The sequence below is a fragment of the Pelobates fuscus genome, chromosome 3, assembly GCF_036172605.1.
Source record: "Pelobates fuscus isolate aPelFus1 chromosome 3, aPelFus1.pri, whole genome shotgun sequence".
Taxonomy (NCBI): Eukaryota; Metazoa; Chordata; class Amphibia; order Anura; family Pelobatidae; genus Pelobates; species Pelobates fuscus.
In genome coordinates this window covers 424841222-424860733 of record NC_086319.1, presented here as the reverse complement: position 1 = coordinate 424860733, position 19512 = coordinate 424841222, and the positions used below count along the sequence as shown (strand labels likewise).

The following is a 19512-nucleotide window of genomic DNA, read 5'->3' as shown; positions in this document are numbered from 1 at the left end:
CACTGTAAGACTGCCTCCAGCTTGCAGGGATCCATCTGGAAACCAGATGGAGATATAACATAACATATCCAAGGAATTGTATCTCCGTTTGGTCAAACTGGCATTTCTCCAGTTTACAGTAGAGACCGTTCTGTAACAGGGTTTTGAGTACTAATCTCACATGTTCGTGATGTGTCTCTAGGTCTGGGGAATAGATGAGAATGTCGTCTAGGTACACTAGAATGAACATGTGGAGGTACTCTCTTAGGACATCGTTAATAAAATCCTGGAATACCGCTGGAGCGTTGCATAATCCAAACGGCATAACCAGGTATTCGTAATGTCCCATTCTTGTGTTAAATGCGGTCATCCACTCGTGACCGTCCTTAATCCTGACTAGGTTGTACGCACTTCTGAGATCGAGCTTAGTGAAGACCCGAGCTCCTTTCAACCTGTCGAATAACTCTGATATAAGGGGAATAGGGTAGGCATTTTTTATCGTAATCCTATTCAAACCCTATAGTCGATACAGGGGCGTAGGTCTCCTTCTTTTTTAGAGACCAAGAAGAACCCAGCCCCGGCGGGTGAGGAGGACCTACGGATATGACCCTTTCTGAGAGCATCCTTTATATACTCCTCTAAACAAAGATTTTCTTAGGGGGATAAAGCATAAACTCCTCCCTTTGGAGGCATAGTACCTGGTAATAAATTTATGGCACAGTCATAGGGTCTATGTGGAGGCAACCCCTCTGACTGGGCCTTGTTGAACACCTCCTTTAAATCCAAATACTGCGGCAGTATCTGTGTGGTCAGGGGAGGTGCCATGGGAACATTGATGGTACCAATTGGTTGTGGTATCTGCTTTAAGCAAACACCTTTGCATCTCTCACCCCAACTCACAATCTCTCCTTCAACCCAATCTAAACGTGGATTGTGTTTCAGGAGCCAAGGGAAACCGAGTATTATCGGACATGTAGGTGAAGATATGATTGAAAAACCATCTCTTCAGAGTGAAGAATACCCACTGAGACAGTGATTGGCAGAGTTTCGTGTGTGATGAAAGGCTGGGTAAGAGGCCTTCCATCAATGGCCTTGACTGCTATAGGTCTCTCTTTTTGTCTTAAGGGCAGGAGATACTTTGCAGAGAATTCTTTGTCTGGGAAATTCTCCGCTGCCCCAGAGTCAATCATAGCCTCACACTGTACAGCGGTTTTCTTAAAAGACAAGGTAACTCTGACAAGGAAACGGTCTTAGTCAATTTAGGGGACATATACATCACACCTAAGGTCGGTCCCCGTATGTGCCTTAGGTGTGCAAGTTTTCCGGCCGAACCGGGCATGAAGATCTTTGATGCCCCTTTTTGCCGCAATACATACATAACCCTTCATTACGTCTGTGTTGTTTCAGTGAGTTTAGCGATACCCAATTTCATGGGTTCAGGTTCTGGAGGAGGAGCTTGGCTAATCACCACTGGGTTAGAGAAACGAGGGGCTATGGACAAGTTAGGACGTCTATTACGTTGTTTGTTTTTCTCTCTTTCTCTGAGCCTGTTATCGATATCTATCATGTACGCAATAAACTCATTGAGATTAACCGGAAGGTCTCTAGCTGCGGTCTCGTCCTGTATACTCTCAGCTAGACCTTCAGAGAAGGCAGCCACCAAACCGCTATTGGTCCAGTCAACTTCGGACGCCAGTGTTCTGAACTCTATGACGTAATCGGCTACAGAGCAACTGCCTTGTTTTATCCTCATAAGGGCTTTGGCAGCGTTCTTTTCTCTGCCTTTAGGTTCAAAAGTAGCCTTAAATACTGTGAGGAAGACACTGTAATCACGGGCTACTGCGTCTCCACTCTCCCATAAGGGGTTAGCCCAGGTTAAGGCCTTTCCTGTTAATTGGTTCATCAGATAGCCAATTTTTGATCTATCTGTAGGGAATGAACCTGGGGAGGCTTCGAAGTGGTACTCAATTTGGTTTAAAAAACCTCTAAATTCCTTAGAATCACCTCCATAACGAGGGGGAGGTGAAAGGGTTATGGACGGTGGTTTATGTGGCACGGGTACCACTACAGGTGGCGGAACCACAGGTGGTACAGGAGGGGCCTCTAAATAGGCAGTCCTGTGGAGCATGGTCTGAAATGCCTGGGCAAATTGGTCTAACCTAAGGTCCATATCCTCCACCCTACTCTCACAAGCAATCATATGTTTGCATAGTTCTGCAGGATCCATGGCCCTGTCGTAATGTCACGACTACTAGTGTGGTCCAGCACGCAGAAACTATGTAAACATATACAAGGAAAGGAAAAATAAAAGGACAGAGCGTAAACCGGACCTTAGAATGGCCGGACTAATACGCTAGAGACAGAGTCAAAGGGAAAGCCAAGACAAGGAAGCCAGAAAATACACAATACCGTAAACACAAGCCAAGTCAGGGAAACCAGAATTCAGAATAACCAGGGAAAAGCCAAGATCAGGATACCAGGAAATCAGATACACGAATATAGAGCACTCCCAGGAAACGGAAACCACGACAGGGCAAGGTACTGGGGTGAGTTAGGGATTTAAATATCCCTCTCACTGCTCTGATTGGTCAGAGGGCGACCTCTGACCCCAAAACGTGCGTGTGCGTTGACGTCGTGACTTCGCACACGTTAGTATAATTTCCGGGGGCAGGGCTAGTGATAGACGCGACCACGCGGTCGGCGCCATCTTGGATTTGGGCGCGATGCCCGGAAGACCTGGGGGAGCGGTTGCCGGCTCGCCGACGAGCAGGTAAGCTCGTGTTGTCGGCGAGGCTGTGCCGGTCGGGCACGGCCGTGTGACTCGGCGGGCCGGCGACCGCAACACCTCCATTCGGAGGGTCCCTGTTTGAAACTAGGCAAGGGAAGTGTCTCCTTTGGATACGAATGCTCCCCCTGGGTGGCGTCCGTCTATACAAGCGGCGGCCACCCAGGGGAACACTCATTAATTACTTCCCTTGTGGTTTCACACTTATGTTGCGAGTTGCCAACATTCTAATTGATTAGTGCGAACATGCCAAGGAGAACTGAGGAGATTCTCGTTCGGGAAATGAATGAGGTGGAAAGCAATCCGCGAATGCTTCCCCTGGATGGCGTTTGTCTATGCGAAATGGCGGTCACCCAGTGCAACACGCGCCAATGGTTTCGCTGCGGTTTGTGGTTTGACACCTTGTTGCAAAGTGTGAACGCTCTAAACTAACATTCTAAATGAGGGATCGGGGTGGTCCCCGTTCGGGAGGTGAATGCATTCCCTTCGCAGAAGACCTCCTGAATGGGGAGTGGGCACATTTATACGAAAGGGTAGGGAAACACACAGAATAAAACATGGCAATTTATGAACAGGCAGAGGTCCGGCCACACTTACTTCTTAGGGCAACAATAAGGATGATGATGAGAAGGAGGAATACGGCACACAGTGAGCACAGACCTGTCAGAAGTCTTGAGGATGGAGGGGGGGACCAGTTACTCATCTTGAAAACTGTGGCGATGGGCGACACAAAGAAAGACCCATTAAACTGTGATCACTTGTAGGTACTCATTAAATTCAGCACTTACCAACTTCTGATGGACCCACACCTATTGCTTCCAGGTATAAATATAATATAAGTATATAATAAAAACTAAGCAATATGGTGATAGGTACACAGGTAGCCCCTGAAATATCCTGGTTAAATGAGGACACAACATGTAGGGTAATGTTTGTACTTGGAATTTGTATAATTGAGGCTAGTAACTGGCATTGTGTCTGGAGCAGTTGTTATAAAAGGCTGCTTAGATGGACTTCCGAAGGTGGGTTGACATAGAGTAGATAATCAATCAATGGTGGCTGCATTCTCCCTGTTATAATATAAGGACATTATTACTATTTTTTGTTATAAATGTGATTTTTTTTTTTCTGAAAACAATTTTGTTCCTTACTGAGTGTTCTGATCTTTTTAAAACATATAGCGAGGTACCCGTAACTGGGCGTTAAAAGGAAAATCACTGAATCCAGAGGTCCCCGATAATACATACCGAGCAGGAGATCATTATCCATAAAAGGGTTAATTTAAGCTGCCACCTCAATGTCCGATGACCTGATTATGGAACGGTGCACTACCAAGCAGCCAACCCCATGTAATGATAAAATCTTATAACCCCATCTCTATTACTTCCTGATATTCAGGAGATCCGCAGAATTATCCCTCCATAGTTTATCTTATTTTAATCTACATTACGTAGACCTGTGGTATTTGACACGTTAAGTACAATATCCCACTTGATATTTGCTTTTCCTTGGCCCAATATCACTAATAATTCCTTCACTCCCTCCATATCTCATTCTCAGTTTACCTTTACGGTTCCCAGAATTGTTATCCAAATCGAGACACTGGATGTCTGTATATTCCTTAGGCATTACCTGGGAAAGAAAACTATTTATTACAGGGAACATTATCCAATCACTTACATAGAAATGTAGAGTTAGTATACAATTGAATAAGATTTAACAAGAATCTAAATCCATTCCATTACCAGGGCCGGCGCGTCCATAAGGCGGCACAGGCGGCCGCCTTAGGGCGCACCGGCCCGGGGGCGCAAAAGTCCGGGTGACCGGCAGGAGGGAAGCGCACAGCTCCCCTCTCCTGCCGGTCACTTCTTGTAGCGTGGCCGAGCGCCAAATGCAGCGCCGCGGACTGTGTGGAGGGGGCGGGGATATGACACGTCATATCCCTGCTCCCTCTGTAGCACACAGCGCGGCTGGCGCCCAGCAGGGGCGGAGCTGCCGCCGGCCACCTTCTCGCCAGCATGGGAGGAAGTCCTCCCAAGAAGACTCGAGCAGCAAGAGCAAGAGAAGGCAGAGAGGAGGGGGGCTGGGCAGGACCAGCTCCTCCAACTCCCAACTACCTCAGGCAGCACTTTGGATCCCAGGTAAGCCACCCTCCTGAACGTGTCTGTCAGTGTGTGTGTATATGTCTGTCTGTGTGTGTATATGTCTGTCTGTCAGTGTGTCAGTGTGTCTGTGTGTGTGTATATGTATGTATGTCTGTGTGTGTGTGTGTATATGTATGTCTGTCTGTGTGTGTGCATATGTATGTCTGTCTGTCAGTGTGTGCATATGTATGTCTGTCTGTGTGTCAGTGTGTGTATATGTCTGTCTGTCAGTGTGTCTCTGTGTGTATATGTCTGTCTGTCAGTGTGTGTATATGTCTGTCTGTCAGTGTGTCTCTGTGTGTATATGTCTGTCAGTGTGTATATGTAAGTGTGTCTGTCTGTCAGTGTGTCTGTGTGTATATGTCTGTCTGTCAGTGTGTCTGTGTGTGTATGTGTCTGTCTGTCAGTGTGTCTGTGTGTGTATATGTCTGTCTGTCAGTGTGTCTGTGTGTATATGTCTGTCTGTCAGTGTGTGTGTTTGTCTGTTAGTGTGTCTTTGTGTGTTTGTGTATGTCTATCATTGTGTATGTGTTTATCTGTGTGTGTGTTTGTGTGTATCTGTGCGTCTGTCTATCTGAATGTGCATCAGTTTGTGTATATGTGTATCTGAATGTGTGTCAGTGTGTGTATCTTTGTGTATGTGTATCACAGTGTGTGCATGTGTGTCAGTGTATGTGTATATATGCATATATCTCAGCATTCAAACACCAACACTACACACAAATAAACACCTGCATGCAAACGTCAACACAACATACAAACAAACCCCTGCATTCAAATGTCAACACTACATACAAACACACCTCTGTATCAGACACCAAAATTATATATAAACACACCTGCGTTCAAAAATCAACACTACACATAAATGCATGCTTGCATTCAAACGCAAACACAACATACAAACACACCCCTACAATCATACAAACATACTCCATACAAACACATGCTTACAGTCAAACACACAAATACTGCTCCGTGCTAAATACAATCCTGCAAGCATGGGGAATCGGTAGAGCCCCAGCTTTCAAAGCATTGTTGAAGTTGCACGACAGATGGGGATCTATCTTTTAGCCATCCTGTGTACATACACAGACCGTCATACAGAGATATACAGTCTGTATGTCTCTGTATGGCTGTCTGTGTATGTATTCAAAAGGAATAAACGCAGGCAACACTCCAATAGTAAGGATGGTATATTTATTGATAGGTGAACCACCCCATAGAAAGTGCAACGTTTTGGCTGAGCAGAGCCTTATTGCATGAGCTGAAACGTCACACTTTCTATGGGGTGGTTCACCTACCAGTAAATATACCATCCTTACTATTGGAGTGTTGCCTGCATTTATTCCTTTTGAAGACTTTACTGGTGGATCCAGCGACGTCCGCCTGACACGGAGCATCCACCACTGTGGATGGCCGGAGCATTTACACGGTATCAGTGTGCAGGGTTCTTTGTTTGTCTGTGTATGTATGTCTCTGTATCATTGTGTATGCATGTCTCTATATGCCTATCTCTATGTTTCTTTATGTATGTGTCTGTATTTCTTTGTGCCTGTGTATGAATGTATGTCTGTGTTTGTACGACAATGTACCTGTATGTGTAGATTGTATGACTGTGTTTGTTTGATTGTGTGCCTTTTATGACTGTGTGTGTCTGTATATCTTTGTGACTGTGTGCCTGAATAATTATGTCTGTGTGCTTGTATGGTTGTGTGTCTGTGTGTTTGTGTATTTGTGCATATATGTATTTTTGCCTGTATCTATGTCTATGTGGGAGAAAAGAGATAGATAGGGGCTGGGGGGAAGAAAGAGACAGAAAGGGGCTGGCGGGGAAGTAAGAAATACATAAGAGGGGTTGTAGGAGACACACTAAAGGGGGGTGTAAGGCACAAAGGGGCCAAAGGGGTAAGACATTCAAGAGAGTGGATATGCAACACTAATGGGGGTAAGAAATTCAAAAGGGGGCTACGAGACACAGAGGTGAAGATGCATTGTTTATTTTTTTTGGGGGGGGGGGGGCGTCAAAATGCATCTTCGCCTGTGTAGTCAAAAATCCTAGCACCGGCACTGTCCATTACCACCTACTATCGTACAGCATTCCATAACCATGTATTACCATACAGCATTCCATAACCATGTATTACCATACGGCATTTCATTACCATCTATTACCATATTGCATTCCATTACCATGTATTACCGTATGGCATCCCATTACCATACGGTATTCCATTACCACCTATTACCGTACGGCATTCCATTACCATCTATTACCATATGGCATTCCATTACCACCTATTACCGTACGGCATTCCATTACCATCTATTACCATATGGCATTCCATTACCACCTATTACCGTACGGCATTCCATTACCATCTATTACCATATGGCATTCCATTACCATCTGTTACCATACGGCATTCCATTACCATCTGTTACCATACGGCATTCCATTACCATCTATTACCATATGGCATACCATTACCATCTGTTACCATACGGCATTCCATTTCCATCTGTTACCATACGGCATTCCATTACCATCTGTTACCATACGGCATTCCATTACCATCTGTTACCATACGGCATTCCATTACCATCTGTTACCATACGGCATTCCATTACCATCTATTATCATACCACATGCCATTACCATCTATTATCATACCGCATTCCATTACCATCTATTACCATACGGCATGCCATTACCATCTGTTACCATACGGCATTCCATTTCCATCTGTTACCATACGGCATGCCATTACCATCTGTTACCATACGGCATTCCATTACCATCTGTTACCATACGGCATTCCATTACCATCTATTATCATACCACATGCCATTACCATCTATTATCATACCGCATTCCATTACCATCTATTACCATACGGCATGCCATTACCATCTGTTACCATACGGCATTCCATTACCATCTGTTACCATACGGCATTCCATTACCATTTGTTACCATACGGCATTCCATTACCATCTGTTACCATACGGCATTCCATTACCATCTATTACCATACGGCATTCCATTACCATCTGTTACCATACGGCATTCCATTACCATCTGTTACCATACGGCATTCCATTACCATCTGTTACCATACAGCATTCCATTACCATCTATTACCATACGGCATTCCATTACCATCTGTTACCATACGGCATTCCATTACCATCTGTTACCATACCACATTCCATTACCATCTATTACCATACGGCATACCATTACCATATGTTACCAAAGGGCATTCCATTACCATCTATTACCAAAGGGCATACCATTACCATGTATTACCATATGGCATCCCATTACCATACGGTATTCCATTACCACCTATTACCGTACGGCATTCCATTACCATCTATTACCATATGGCATTCCATTACCACCTATTACCGTACGGCATTCCATTACCATCTATTACTGTGGCGAAACCGACCTCGCCACGTGTCCTTGGAGGGGGCTGATTGCCCGCCTCTTGCCTTTGGACTATGGACCAGACTTTATGGGAATGTGATACCCCAGATAGCCATACCATGGAGCCTATTCATATAATGAAAGACTATGGGAAAGACTTTAGCTCCATGGCAATTGTACTGTGTGAGTAGGATCTGCGCGCTATTCGGTAGTTTTGTGCGTGCAGATCCCAGCTATCTGGGGATAGGTGAAATGTCTGTGTGTTATGTGTAAATGTGACTTTATGTATTTTAAAGTGTTTTATGTTGTTTTGCAACCATGTGGTTAATGGAGTCTGCCTTTAGTCCTGGGTAATTGGATTACTTCTCCAATTAACTCCAGGGAGAAGGGAGGAAACCAGGGTGCATTGTGGGGATGTTTTTCTGCCAGCCAAAAAGGAACAAAAGATACTTTTAGTAACATTTGAACCCCTGGTCGGATTCATGCCATTTTTTAATATGTTGTTCCCCTGAATGGATTGATTGTGGATATGTATTTTTATGTGAATGTGATGTATGGTTTTATAGTTATGAATGTTGTGTAAAAGTATATTTTACACTGTATGCATAATGGGATTATGTGTCACACTAAGGGGAGGGGATGTGTGGGAGGTAACATCTATGTCATTGGTTCTTTTATGCCTCCCCCTGGGTGTGGCCTGTATGTGTGAGTTGGAAATAAAAGCCAGGCTGGATGAGACAGTCCAGAGTTCCTGTTTTACCCTCAAAGTGATGTGTCGTCTCATTATTGGGGGAAGGATTTATTGCATGCTGTTCCAGTTGACTGCTAGGAGTACAAGCCTATTCGTATGGTTCCTATTCAATGGTCTACAGCATTCATATGCTTGGGAGAATTTAAAAGGTTTCTCGGATTCGGTGATTGTGGTGTCTGCCAGAGTGCTTGGAGTCCTCAGGAAGCACTAGGAGCATCCATTAACGGAGGTACCAAGTCGGGGTGCCAGGTGATCCGTTACAATTACCATATGGCATTCCATTACCATCTGTTACCATACGGCATTCCATTACCATCTGTTACCATACGGCATTCCATTACCATCTATTACCATACGGCATTCCATTACCATCTGTTACCATACGGCATTCCATTACCATCTGTTACCATACGGCATTCCATTACCATCTGTTACCATACAGCATACCATTACCATCTATTACCATACGGCATTCCATTACCATCTGTTACCATACGGCATTCCATTACCATCTGTTACCATACCACATTCCATTACCATCTATTACCATACGGCATACCATTACCATATGTTACCAAAGGGCATTCCATTACCATCTATTACCAAAGGGCATACCATTACCATGTATTACCATATGGCATCCCATTACCATACGGTATTCCATTACCACCTATTACCGTACGGCATACCATTACCATCTATTACCATATGGCATTCCATTACCACCTATTACCGTACGGCATTCCATTACCATCTATTACCATATGGCATTCCATTACCATCTGTTACCATACGGCATTCCATTACCATCTGTTACCATACGGCATTCCATTACCATCTATTACCATACGGCATACCATTACCATCTGTTACCATACGGCATTCCATTTCCATCTGTTACCATACGGCATTCCATTACCATCTGTTACCATACGGCATTCCATTACCATCTGTGACCATACGGCATTCCATTACCATCTGTTACCATACGGCATTCCATTACCATCTATTATCATACCACATGCCATTACCATCTATTATCATACCGCATTCCATTACCATCTATTACCATACGGCATGCCATTACCATCTGTTACCATATGGCATTCCATTTCCATCTGTTACCATACGGCATGCCATTACCATCTGTTACCATACGGCATTCCATTACCATCTGTTACCATATGGCATTCCATTACCATCTATTATCATACCACATGCCATTACCATCTATTATCATACCGCATTCCATTACCATCTATTACCATACGGCATGCCATTACCATCTGTTACCATACGGCATTCCATTACCATCTGTTACCATACGGCATTCCATTACCATTTGTTACCATACGGCATTCCATTACCATCTGTTACCATACGGCATTCCATTACCATCTATTACCATACGGCATTCCATTACCATCTGTTACCATACGGCATTCCATTACCATCTGTTACCATACGGCATTCCATTACCATCTGTTACCATACAGCATTCCATTACCATCTATTACCATACGGCATTCCATTACCATCTGTTACCATACGGCATTCCATTACCATCTGTTACCATACCACATTCCATTACCATCTATTACCATACGGCATACCATTACCATATGTTACCAAAGGGCATTCCATTACCATCTATTACCAAAGGGCATACCATTACCATCTATTACCATATGGCATTCTATTACCATCTATGAACATAGAGTTTTTTATTTACTTATAAACAGAATTTGTTTCTCCAATGTACTAGCAACAATATATATACTTATCCCAATATAGAGAACTGCACCCAAGATACAGAACTACTCCCAATACTACACCCAATACACAGAACTACCACAATATACAAAAATACCCCCCAATATACAGAACTACCTCCAATACACAGAACTACCCCCAATATACAGAACTACCCTTAATATACAGAATCAACCTTTAATATAGGGAACTACCTCAATATACAGATATTTACACACAATACACAGAACTACCTCTAATATCTAGATATACCTCATATACAGGGCTATCTCCAATACACAGAACTACCCTCAATATGCAGAACTAACACCCTATATACAGTGCTACCCTCAATATGCAGAACTACCCTTAACATACTGTAATACCCTATATACAGTGCTACCGTCAATATGCAGAACTACCCTTAACATACAGTATTGCCCTAATTACAGGGCTACCCTCAATGTGCAGAACTACCCTTAACATACAGTATTACCCTATATACAGTGCTACCGTCAATATGCAGAACTACCCTTAACATACTGTAATACCCTATATACAGTGCTACCCTCAATATGCAGAACTACCCTTAACATACAGTAATACCCTATATACAGTGCTACCCTCAATATGCAGAAGTACCCTTAACATACAGTATTACCCTATATACAGTGCTACCCTCAATATGCAGAACTACCCTTAACATACAGTATTACCCTATATACAGTGCTACCCTCAATATGCAGAACCACCCTTAACGTACAGTATTGCCCTATATACAGTGCTACCCTCAATATGCAGAACTACCCTTAACGTACAGTAATACCCTATATACAGTGCTACCCTCAATATGCAGAATTACCCTTAACGTACAGTAATACCCTATATACAGTGCTACCCTCAATATGCAGAACTACCCTTAACATACAGTATTACCCTATATACAGTGCTACCGTCAATATGCAGAACTATCCTTAACGTACAGTATTACCCTATATACAGTGCTACCCTCAATATGCAGAACTACCCTTAACATACAGTATTGCCCTATATACAGTGCTACCCTCAATATGCAGAACTACCCTTAACGTACAGTAATACCCTATATACAGTGCTACCCTCAATATGCAGAACTACCCTTAACATACTGTAATACCCTATATACAGTGCTACCCTCAATATGCAGAACTATCCTTAACGTACAGTAATACCCTATATACAGTGCTACCCTCAATATGCAGAACTATCCTTAACGTACAGTATTACCCTATATACAGTGCTACCGTCAATATGCAGAACTACCCTTAACATACTGTAATACCCTATATACAGTGCTACCGTCAATATGCAGAACTACCCTTAACATACTGTAATACCCTATATACAACTCCGATAATTTAGATAGTAAGAAAACATACCAGTTTGTTAATGATGGTATATGCCATGTAATAATAATAACAAAGTATTTAACCAGGAAAGGTACATTCAGATTACTCTGGTTTCCAAGTACGTCCTGGGGATGTTACCTTAGCCCAACATCCAGGGGTTGTTACTATCACCCAATTTAATGGTACTCATTTTATCTACCTCGGAAGGATGAAGGGCTGAACCTGCCGGGATTTGAACCTGCGACCCAAGGGTTAGAACAGCTGATGCATTAGCCCACTGAGCTATTTAAGATACAGCCCTCTCTATAAAGTACTTTATGTTTTAATATCCTGAATTGTTTTATATTATCGTATTTATATTATCGTATTATGAACCCCAGTTACAAACTTACTCTGCGAGTCTCTTCCTTGTCTGTCAGGCTTTGATCAAGTGGATGCTCACTAAGGACTTTTTATCATGAAGGAAGAAGGTCTGCGTGGCCTTATCACTCTTTGTTATGAAAGCGCGAATCCAGCAGAAATTTCAGGAAGTTTACCTATCTTGTTTCTACTATTAGAGAGGTCACAGAGTTCATAACTTTATTATTATCTATATTTCTTTATTTTGTAGAGAAACAATGCACTGAGCTGTGACCATCCTGTCCCATTTCCCGCACATTTCATGCACCTCATATTGCTCACAGGGATCCTAGTTACCCTTGTCCTGGTCTATTACTCTTAAAGATGGATTATCTGTAAGTTGTTATATGCAGCCACCTTGGGTCAGACCTTAAATAGTCACAAATAGACAGAGCTCCTTCTATAAACTGAGTTTCCCTACTGACTGAGTTCCTTCTATAGACTGAGCTCCTCTAATAGACTCAGCTCTCTCCGTACACAATGTAACGGATCACCTGGCACCCCAACTGGGTATCCTCCATTGACAGATACTTCTAGTGCTTTCCGAGGGCTCCAAGCACTCCACTAGACACCATAATCACCGCAGACCCCACCAAGAGCAGCTTGGTTGGGGTCTCGCTGTCTTACACCCACTCTGGACCCAAGACCAGGGTCCAGCTTCCAGTAGGTAGACCTCTCTTGCAAACCAGAGAGCAGGAACAGCTCTTACAAGAGCTAGTGATTATACTCTTGGAGTATAGTGATTATAACAATCCCCAGAGTGTAGTTATCCAATCCCCCAAACATGAGCCAAGACTTCACGAAGAGTAGAACAGGTCTGTTTAATGCAAGTCAGCACTCACAAATTATACAATTCCTCAGGCCAGAGGCACACTCCCTGGGCCTGATGGAACACAGACACACAAACCAATCAGAACAATACAACAATGTCCAACACTCCCACATACAGCACACAAGCCCTCCCCTCTGCCTGTGATTCAATTAACTAAGACAATGGACTAACTCAATTAACTCTAAGCAGAAAAAAACATGCATTTTTACAAACCCCCAAAAGTACCCCAAAATACAACATGTCCCCTGCTAGCCCCGATCTGTTTGAATAATATCCAAAAATCACCCAGATCGGTTCAGGGGTTCAGGAATTTCCTGGAAGTCTTATTTTTGCCCCACCGTGCACATGGTCCCATGCCCAAAACTGTTCCATACACTCAACGACAAAACACTGCTGGGCAATTTAAGATGGCCGCCGCCACATGTTTGAATCTGTTCCAGTTAAAAGTCCAAGGGGCAAAAACAGTGCCTTTATAATCCAATATGCATTGTGACCTTTATGGGCAAAGCAAAACAGTCCTCTAGGGTAACAGGTATAGAACAACAGTCTCTTATGCAAAAATGGTGTGGTTTATTTACAGCGTGCACAAAAATCCATGTGGCAATCAGTTTGTTCAAAACAGAAAGGAAAATCTACAAACAAAATCCTAGCTCAAATTCGAGCACTAACTAAACATAAAGTAATGTCCCTCACTAAACCAGGGTAATAAACTACACAAATCAACAAAAATAAACAGTGGTTTCACCAATTGTGACGAAACCAATCTCGCCACATTGTATTGGAGGAGCCTGGTTGCCCGCCTGCTGCCATTGGATTATGGACCGGCAGCTAAAGGGTTAATTTTACTGTGCAGAATGATTTATTTCTCCCTTTCTGCACAGCCGTTCGGTAGATTCTATCTACCGAACAAACAGCCTGTTTGCAACCTCCCCAGAGCCGTGGGAAGCCGGCCGGCGTTGTTAATTGGCCACCCAGAAGCTGGAGTGTGCCCTCCATTTACCTCCCTGAAGCTGCGGTTAATTGCCTGTTAACTGTGTGGCCGCTGTTACACTTAGCGGCCACTAGGTGGCGGTGTTCTGGAGTTCCCCGGGCAGCCAGCACTTTTCTGCCCGGCTTTCATGCACCAAAATCGGACACTTTTTCGTGCAGGCACCGCTGAACCTCCAGCCCCTGGTTCTCATTCGTATGAATTTGGTGAATGCAGGGAAATTCGGTAGTTTGTTTTATGTGAACTGTAGTAACCCAGATAGCCTGCCATGGAGCCTGTTCGTATAATTAAAGACTTTGGCTCCATGGCAATTAAAATGTATTCGGGTGGTCTGGGTGCCACTCACCTAATAATGTGCACCCAGACCTGAGCTATCTGGGGATATGTTACATGTCTGTGTTTTATGTATAAAATGTGTCTGTATGTATTTTAAAGTGATAGTCTGTTTCTGTGTCACCATGTGCATAATGGAGTCTGGCCTTTGTCCTGGGAGATAATTGAATTACTTCATTAATTATCTCCAGGACAGAGGGGAGGAAACCAAGATGCATGGTGGGAAAGTATTGTGGCTGTGTGTACGAAAGTGATACATGTCTGTCTGCTGTTTCAGTCTTCCATCTGGTCCCCTAGGGGAGTGTCCACCAGGTGGGAGACCTGCATAAATACAGGGGCAGGTAGCCCTGAACAAACAGACCACTGCTTGACCTTCAACACGGAGCCTTGTCTCGTTCTTGGGGGGATTCACTGTATGCTGATAGGGACTGACTGCCAGGAGTGTAAGCCGCTTGGGAGCTTTTCCTGTTCGTCTGCTAGCAGCAATTCGTGAGGTTCCAGTTCGGGAGTTTGGAGTGCTACCTTATTCCCTTGCATGCAGTTCGGGAGTTTGGTGCATTCACCTATATCCAATTCGTGAGTTTTGGTGCTTTTACAGTAGCTGTGCCTTTTTGTGAAAAGGGGATTATCGCCTAAACGGATTTTTACCCTTTTCTGCTGAAACGGTCTGTTACACCAACCTTTAGCACTTTGTTTGGTGCTGCTCTGCACAGACCTGCTCTATTTTCTGCCCTGAGACCTGCTAATTAAAGCCTCAGCAGTTGCTAATTGGGCAGGTGAATGAGTACAGACTATGGAGGATTCTGGGTCCTAGATACCTTCCTTCTATTACCCTCCCATAGACTGTCACATATCCCCCCGCCAGCTTAGACCCATCGGTCGTAGCGACCTTTGACCAGAAACAATGGACTCTGGACTCATTGATGTTTGGAGGGCGCAACACCCGGATGATAACGATTTTACATTTTACTCAGCACCCCACGATACCTATTCGAGGATTGATTTGTTTTTGGTTAATCCCTCCTCAGTTCCCAAGGTATCGGAGCTCCATTACTTGGTCGGATCATGCAAATGTGTCCTTAACACTGGATAAACTAAGTGTGGCGTCCCCGTGGTCCTGGAAATTGAATACGTCTCTACTTCGTGATCCTGAGATTGTCGAGACGGTGAGGAGGGAATTAACTGACTATTTTGCTAGAGAAGCCGAATCAGACCTGTCAAAGGTGACGGTGTGGTCGCCTCATAAAACTGTGATTAGAGGCATTCTGATTCATGAAGCTACATTAAAGAAAAAACGCAAAACCCTATTGCTATCATCCCTTCTGGAGTCTTTGCGTAAGGCTGAACAAAGACACAAGACTGACGCTTCACCCACTAATTTACAGGCGGTTCAGGAACTGAGGGCCTCAGTCAGAGGAACGTTGCTAGACGATACGGCACGGGCTATCATATGGTCTAAACGGACCTACTTTGAAAAAGCTAACAAGGTGAACACCCTACTGATGAGGTCGCTCCGACCACGACAGCAGAAGACTCACATCACACGAATCAAGGATGCCTCGGGTCAATGCCGCGCAGACCCAACAGACATAGCAACGGTATTTACAGAATTTTTCACTAAATTATACAATCATTCCACAACAGACCCGACCAGAATACAAAGTGAAAGAGATCGAATACACGCTTTTCTTGCTGGGCTGGACTTACCAAAACTAAATGGGGCGGAAGTTGAAAGCTTGAGAAAACCAATCTCGGCGGAGGAAGTAGACGTGGCAATCTCTACGTTGAAGAGTAACAAGGCACCGGGTCCGGATGGCTTCGATGGCTCCTATTATAAAACTTTTAGGGAAGAACTGGTTCCGCATATGGGAGCTTGGCTCAACGAATTACTGGATGGAGGTCCTCCTGATAGAGACATGTCGCTAGCTGATATTGTCTTACTGCCGAAACCGGGTCGGGATCTGTCGTTCCCGGAAAACTTTCGCCCGATATCCCTTATCAACCACGATTCCAAAATACTGGCGAAAATTCTGGCCGCCAGGATAAACCGGATGCTGTCTCGATTGGTTCACCCAGATCAGGTGGGGTTTATACCAAATAGACAGCTTTTTGAGAATACCAGACGTAATGTAAACCTCATATGGAGACAAAACATCAGGAAAATACCGACTATGTTACTGTCAGTGGATGCCGAAAAGGCATTCGACAGGGTTAAATGGCCTTACTTATTTACAATGCTGGATCATTTTGGCTTCCCAACCCAGTTTACGTCGGCGATGCGAGCCATGTATACCAATGTCAGGGCGCAAATCCGCATTTCGGGCGCAAGGATAAATCCATTCGGTCTGAGCAATGGCACTAGACAGGGCTGCCCATTGTCACCCTTATTGTTTGCCTTATCGTTAGAACCACTCCTTCAGGCAATACGCGCATCTTCGGACATTAAAGGGGTAGATGTCGGAGTGCAAAGATATGTGGTATCGGCATTCGCAGATGACGTATTACTGACTCTGACTGAACCGAGGTAATCTATGGTGGCACTAACAAATGTCCTGAAGGACTTTGGAGAGTTGGCCGGATACAAGGTAAATATGGACAAGTCTAGCGTACTACCTATAGGTATGCCAGAGACGGACGTCGCTTATATAGGGTTGACATATAGCCTACGAATAACAAGAGATTACATAAAATATTTAGGCATACGATTAACGGCAGACCCATCTAAATTATTTCAACAGAATTATACCCTGCTGATTAGGACGTTGATAGCGGATATGGAGAATTGGACAGATAAGGCAATTTCTTGGATAGGGAGGATCCACTCTTTGAAAATGAATGTACTCATAGAAAATATTGTTTTTGTTTCAGGCACTCCCGATTAAAATAACCAGATCTGACTTGGGACCGCTTCAACAAACAATAGGCAAATTTATATGGCAAAACAAAAAACATAGGGTCTCACGCAACATCCTTTACCGTGCTAGGGACAGGGGCGGCCTGGGCCTTCCACACCTACATTTCTATTATGAGGCAGCCCAGGTGGAAATGTGGCACTCTCCACCAGAGGAAAGGAGATGGGTAGACCTGGAAGCATCCCTTATGGGATTGGATATGCCTCAGTTCTATATGTGGACCCCTAGGGAGCACAGACCAAACATCAAGGTGCCCTGTCCTGCGATTCTCAATTCCCTGAGGATATGGGACTCCTAAATATGGCCTGATGTTCTCCCCCTCTCCGATGACCCCTCTCTTGAGGAACAAGGCATTCCTACCAGGAATGTCGGCCCGGGATTTTAGAGGCATAGAACGGGCAGGGCTGCAGAGATTGCACCAGCTGTTTGAGGGACGTTAGTGACGTTTGAGGATTTGCAAAACAAAACACCTTTGCGACCCTTTGATTTTTTTAGATACCTCCAGATTAGAGCTTATGCCCAAGACGCTAAGGTTAAAAAAGTCGCAGAAGCACAGATGACGTTCTTTGAAAGAATGTGCGCGAAGGAACAATTCCCGAGCAGACTGATTTCACTTCTCTACTCGCAGTTGTGCAATAACACTTTAGAATGGGGAGGAATTACATATATAGACCAATGGGAGGCGGACTTGGGAGAGACACTGGAGGGAATGGAGTGGCGGGAAATATGGGAGGCGGGGAGGCCGCCGCACAGTCCTCTATGTGTGTCGCGCTGCAGGAACAATCATACAAGATGCTGTTTCGATGGTATGCTACCCCGGTAAAGTTAAGCCGTATGAACCAAACTACTACAGACCTATGTTGGCGGGGGTGCGGTCTCAAGGGTACGTTCACATGTGGTGGGAATGCCCAATAGCACAAGTCTTTTGGCGGCAGATTGCGCAGTTGCTGCGAGACATATTTGAGAGAGAGGTTAAGCTGGACCCATGGGTGTTCTTGCTAGCTAGACCTTTGGAGAACTGGACAAAAGCGGAACAGACCCTGTTGCATAAGGTGAACCTAGCCGCTAGGAGAGCATTGGCACAGGTGTGGCTGCGGAGCGAGGCTCCGGAAATTGCTGTGGTAATTCGTAAGATTAAAGATAATTATCTTATGGATGACCTAACAGCCAGGGTTAGAGACATGACAAAAAAGTTCGAAAAAATTTGGGGCCCTTGGGAAGCCAGCGCAGCAAGTGCCTGAGGTACACACAAAAGATACTTCCCTGGATGGGATTAGATCAAATGGATATGGGTTGGCCTGGTTATTCCCTACACCTCCCTCCTACTCCCTTCCCTACTTCTCCCATTTTCTAAATTCCTACTTACCCCTCTTACCTTTCTTTTCCTATCTTCTTTTTTACCATGAGAACTATTAGCAATTGTTGCATTCCAACCACTCAATATGTAACTAACTTACATGGAGAGGACATGTAAGAGGACATGGACCTGTGCGCACAGGAACAAACGGATAGCAATCTTTAAGAGATTAAGATTCAGATTTTTAAGATCCGCACATGAAAGCATGGGAAAGGATGGGACATGTCCTCTCAACCAAAGAAATGTCTGTATGGTAATTTATAGCTTTTTCACATCTTTTCAGATTTCCTTTTCTGTTATAAATTTAAAATATACCAGGGAGGACAGTGTATCAACGTTATACTATATGTTATTCACACTCCAAGATACGTTGGTGCAGTAAAAGTATGCAAGGAGTGTCAATCCTATGTTCTTAAAGATGTAATGGGAAGATGTCATACAAAATGTTACAACATA

The 19512-nt window shown here is 44.1% G+C and overlaps 1 protein-coding gene across 1 annotated transcript in view; it reads right to left on the bottom strand.

The window, feature by feature from the left end:
* The window catches only part of LOC134601574 (asialoglycoprotein receptor 1-like), a 70266-nt gene extending 57619 nt beyond the window's left edge, over positions 1-12647 (bottom strand). Inside the window, exons 1-3 of the mRNA XM_063446097.1 lie at positions 12628-12647; positions 4330-4396; positions 3362-3475 (exon numbers count right to left, since the gene is read on the bottom strand). Coding sequence (XP_063302167.1) covers positions 3362-3475; positions 4330-4393 — 178 coding nt within the window. The 5' untranslated portion in view covers positions 4394-4396; positions 12628-12647. The remainder of the gene's footprint in view (positions 1-3361; positions 3476-4329; positions 4397-12627) is intronic.
* Between the last annotated feature and the right edge of the window lie 6865 nt (positions 12648-19512).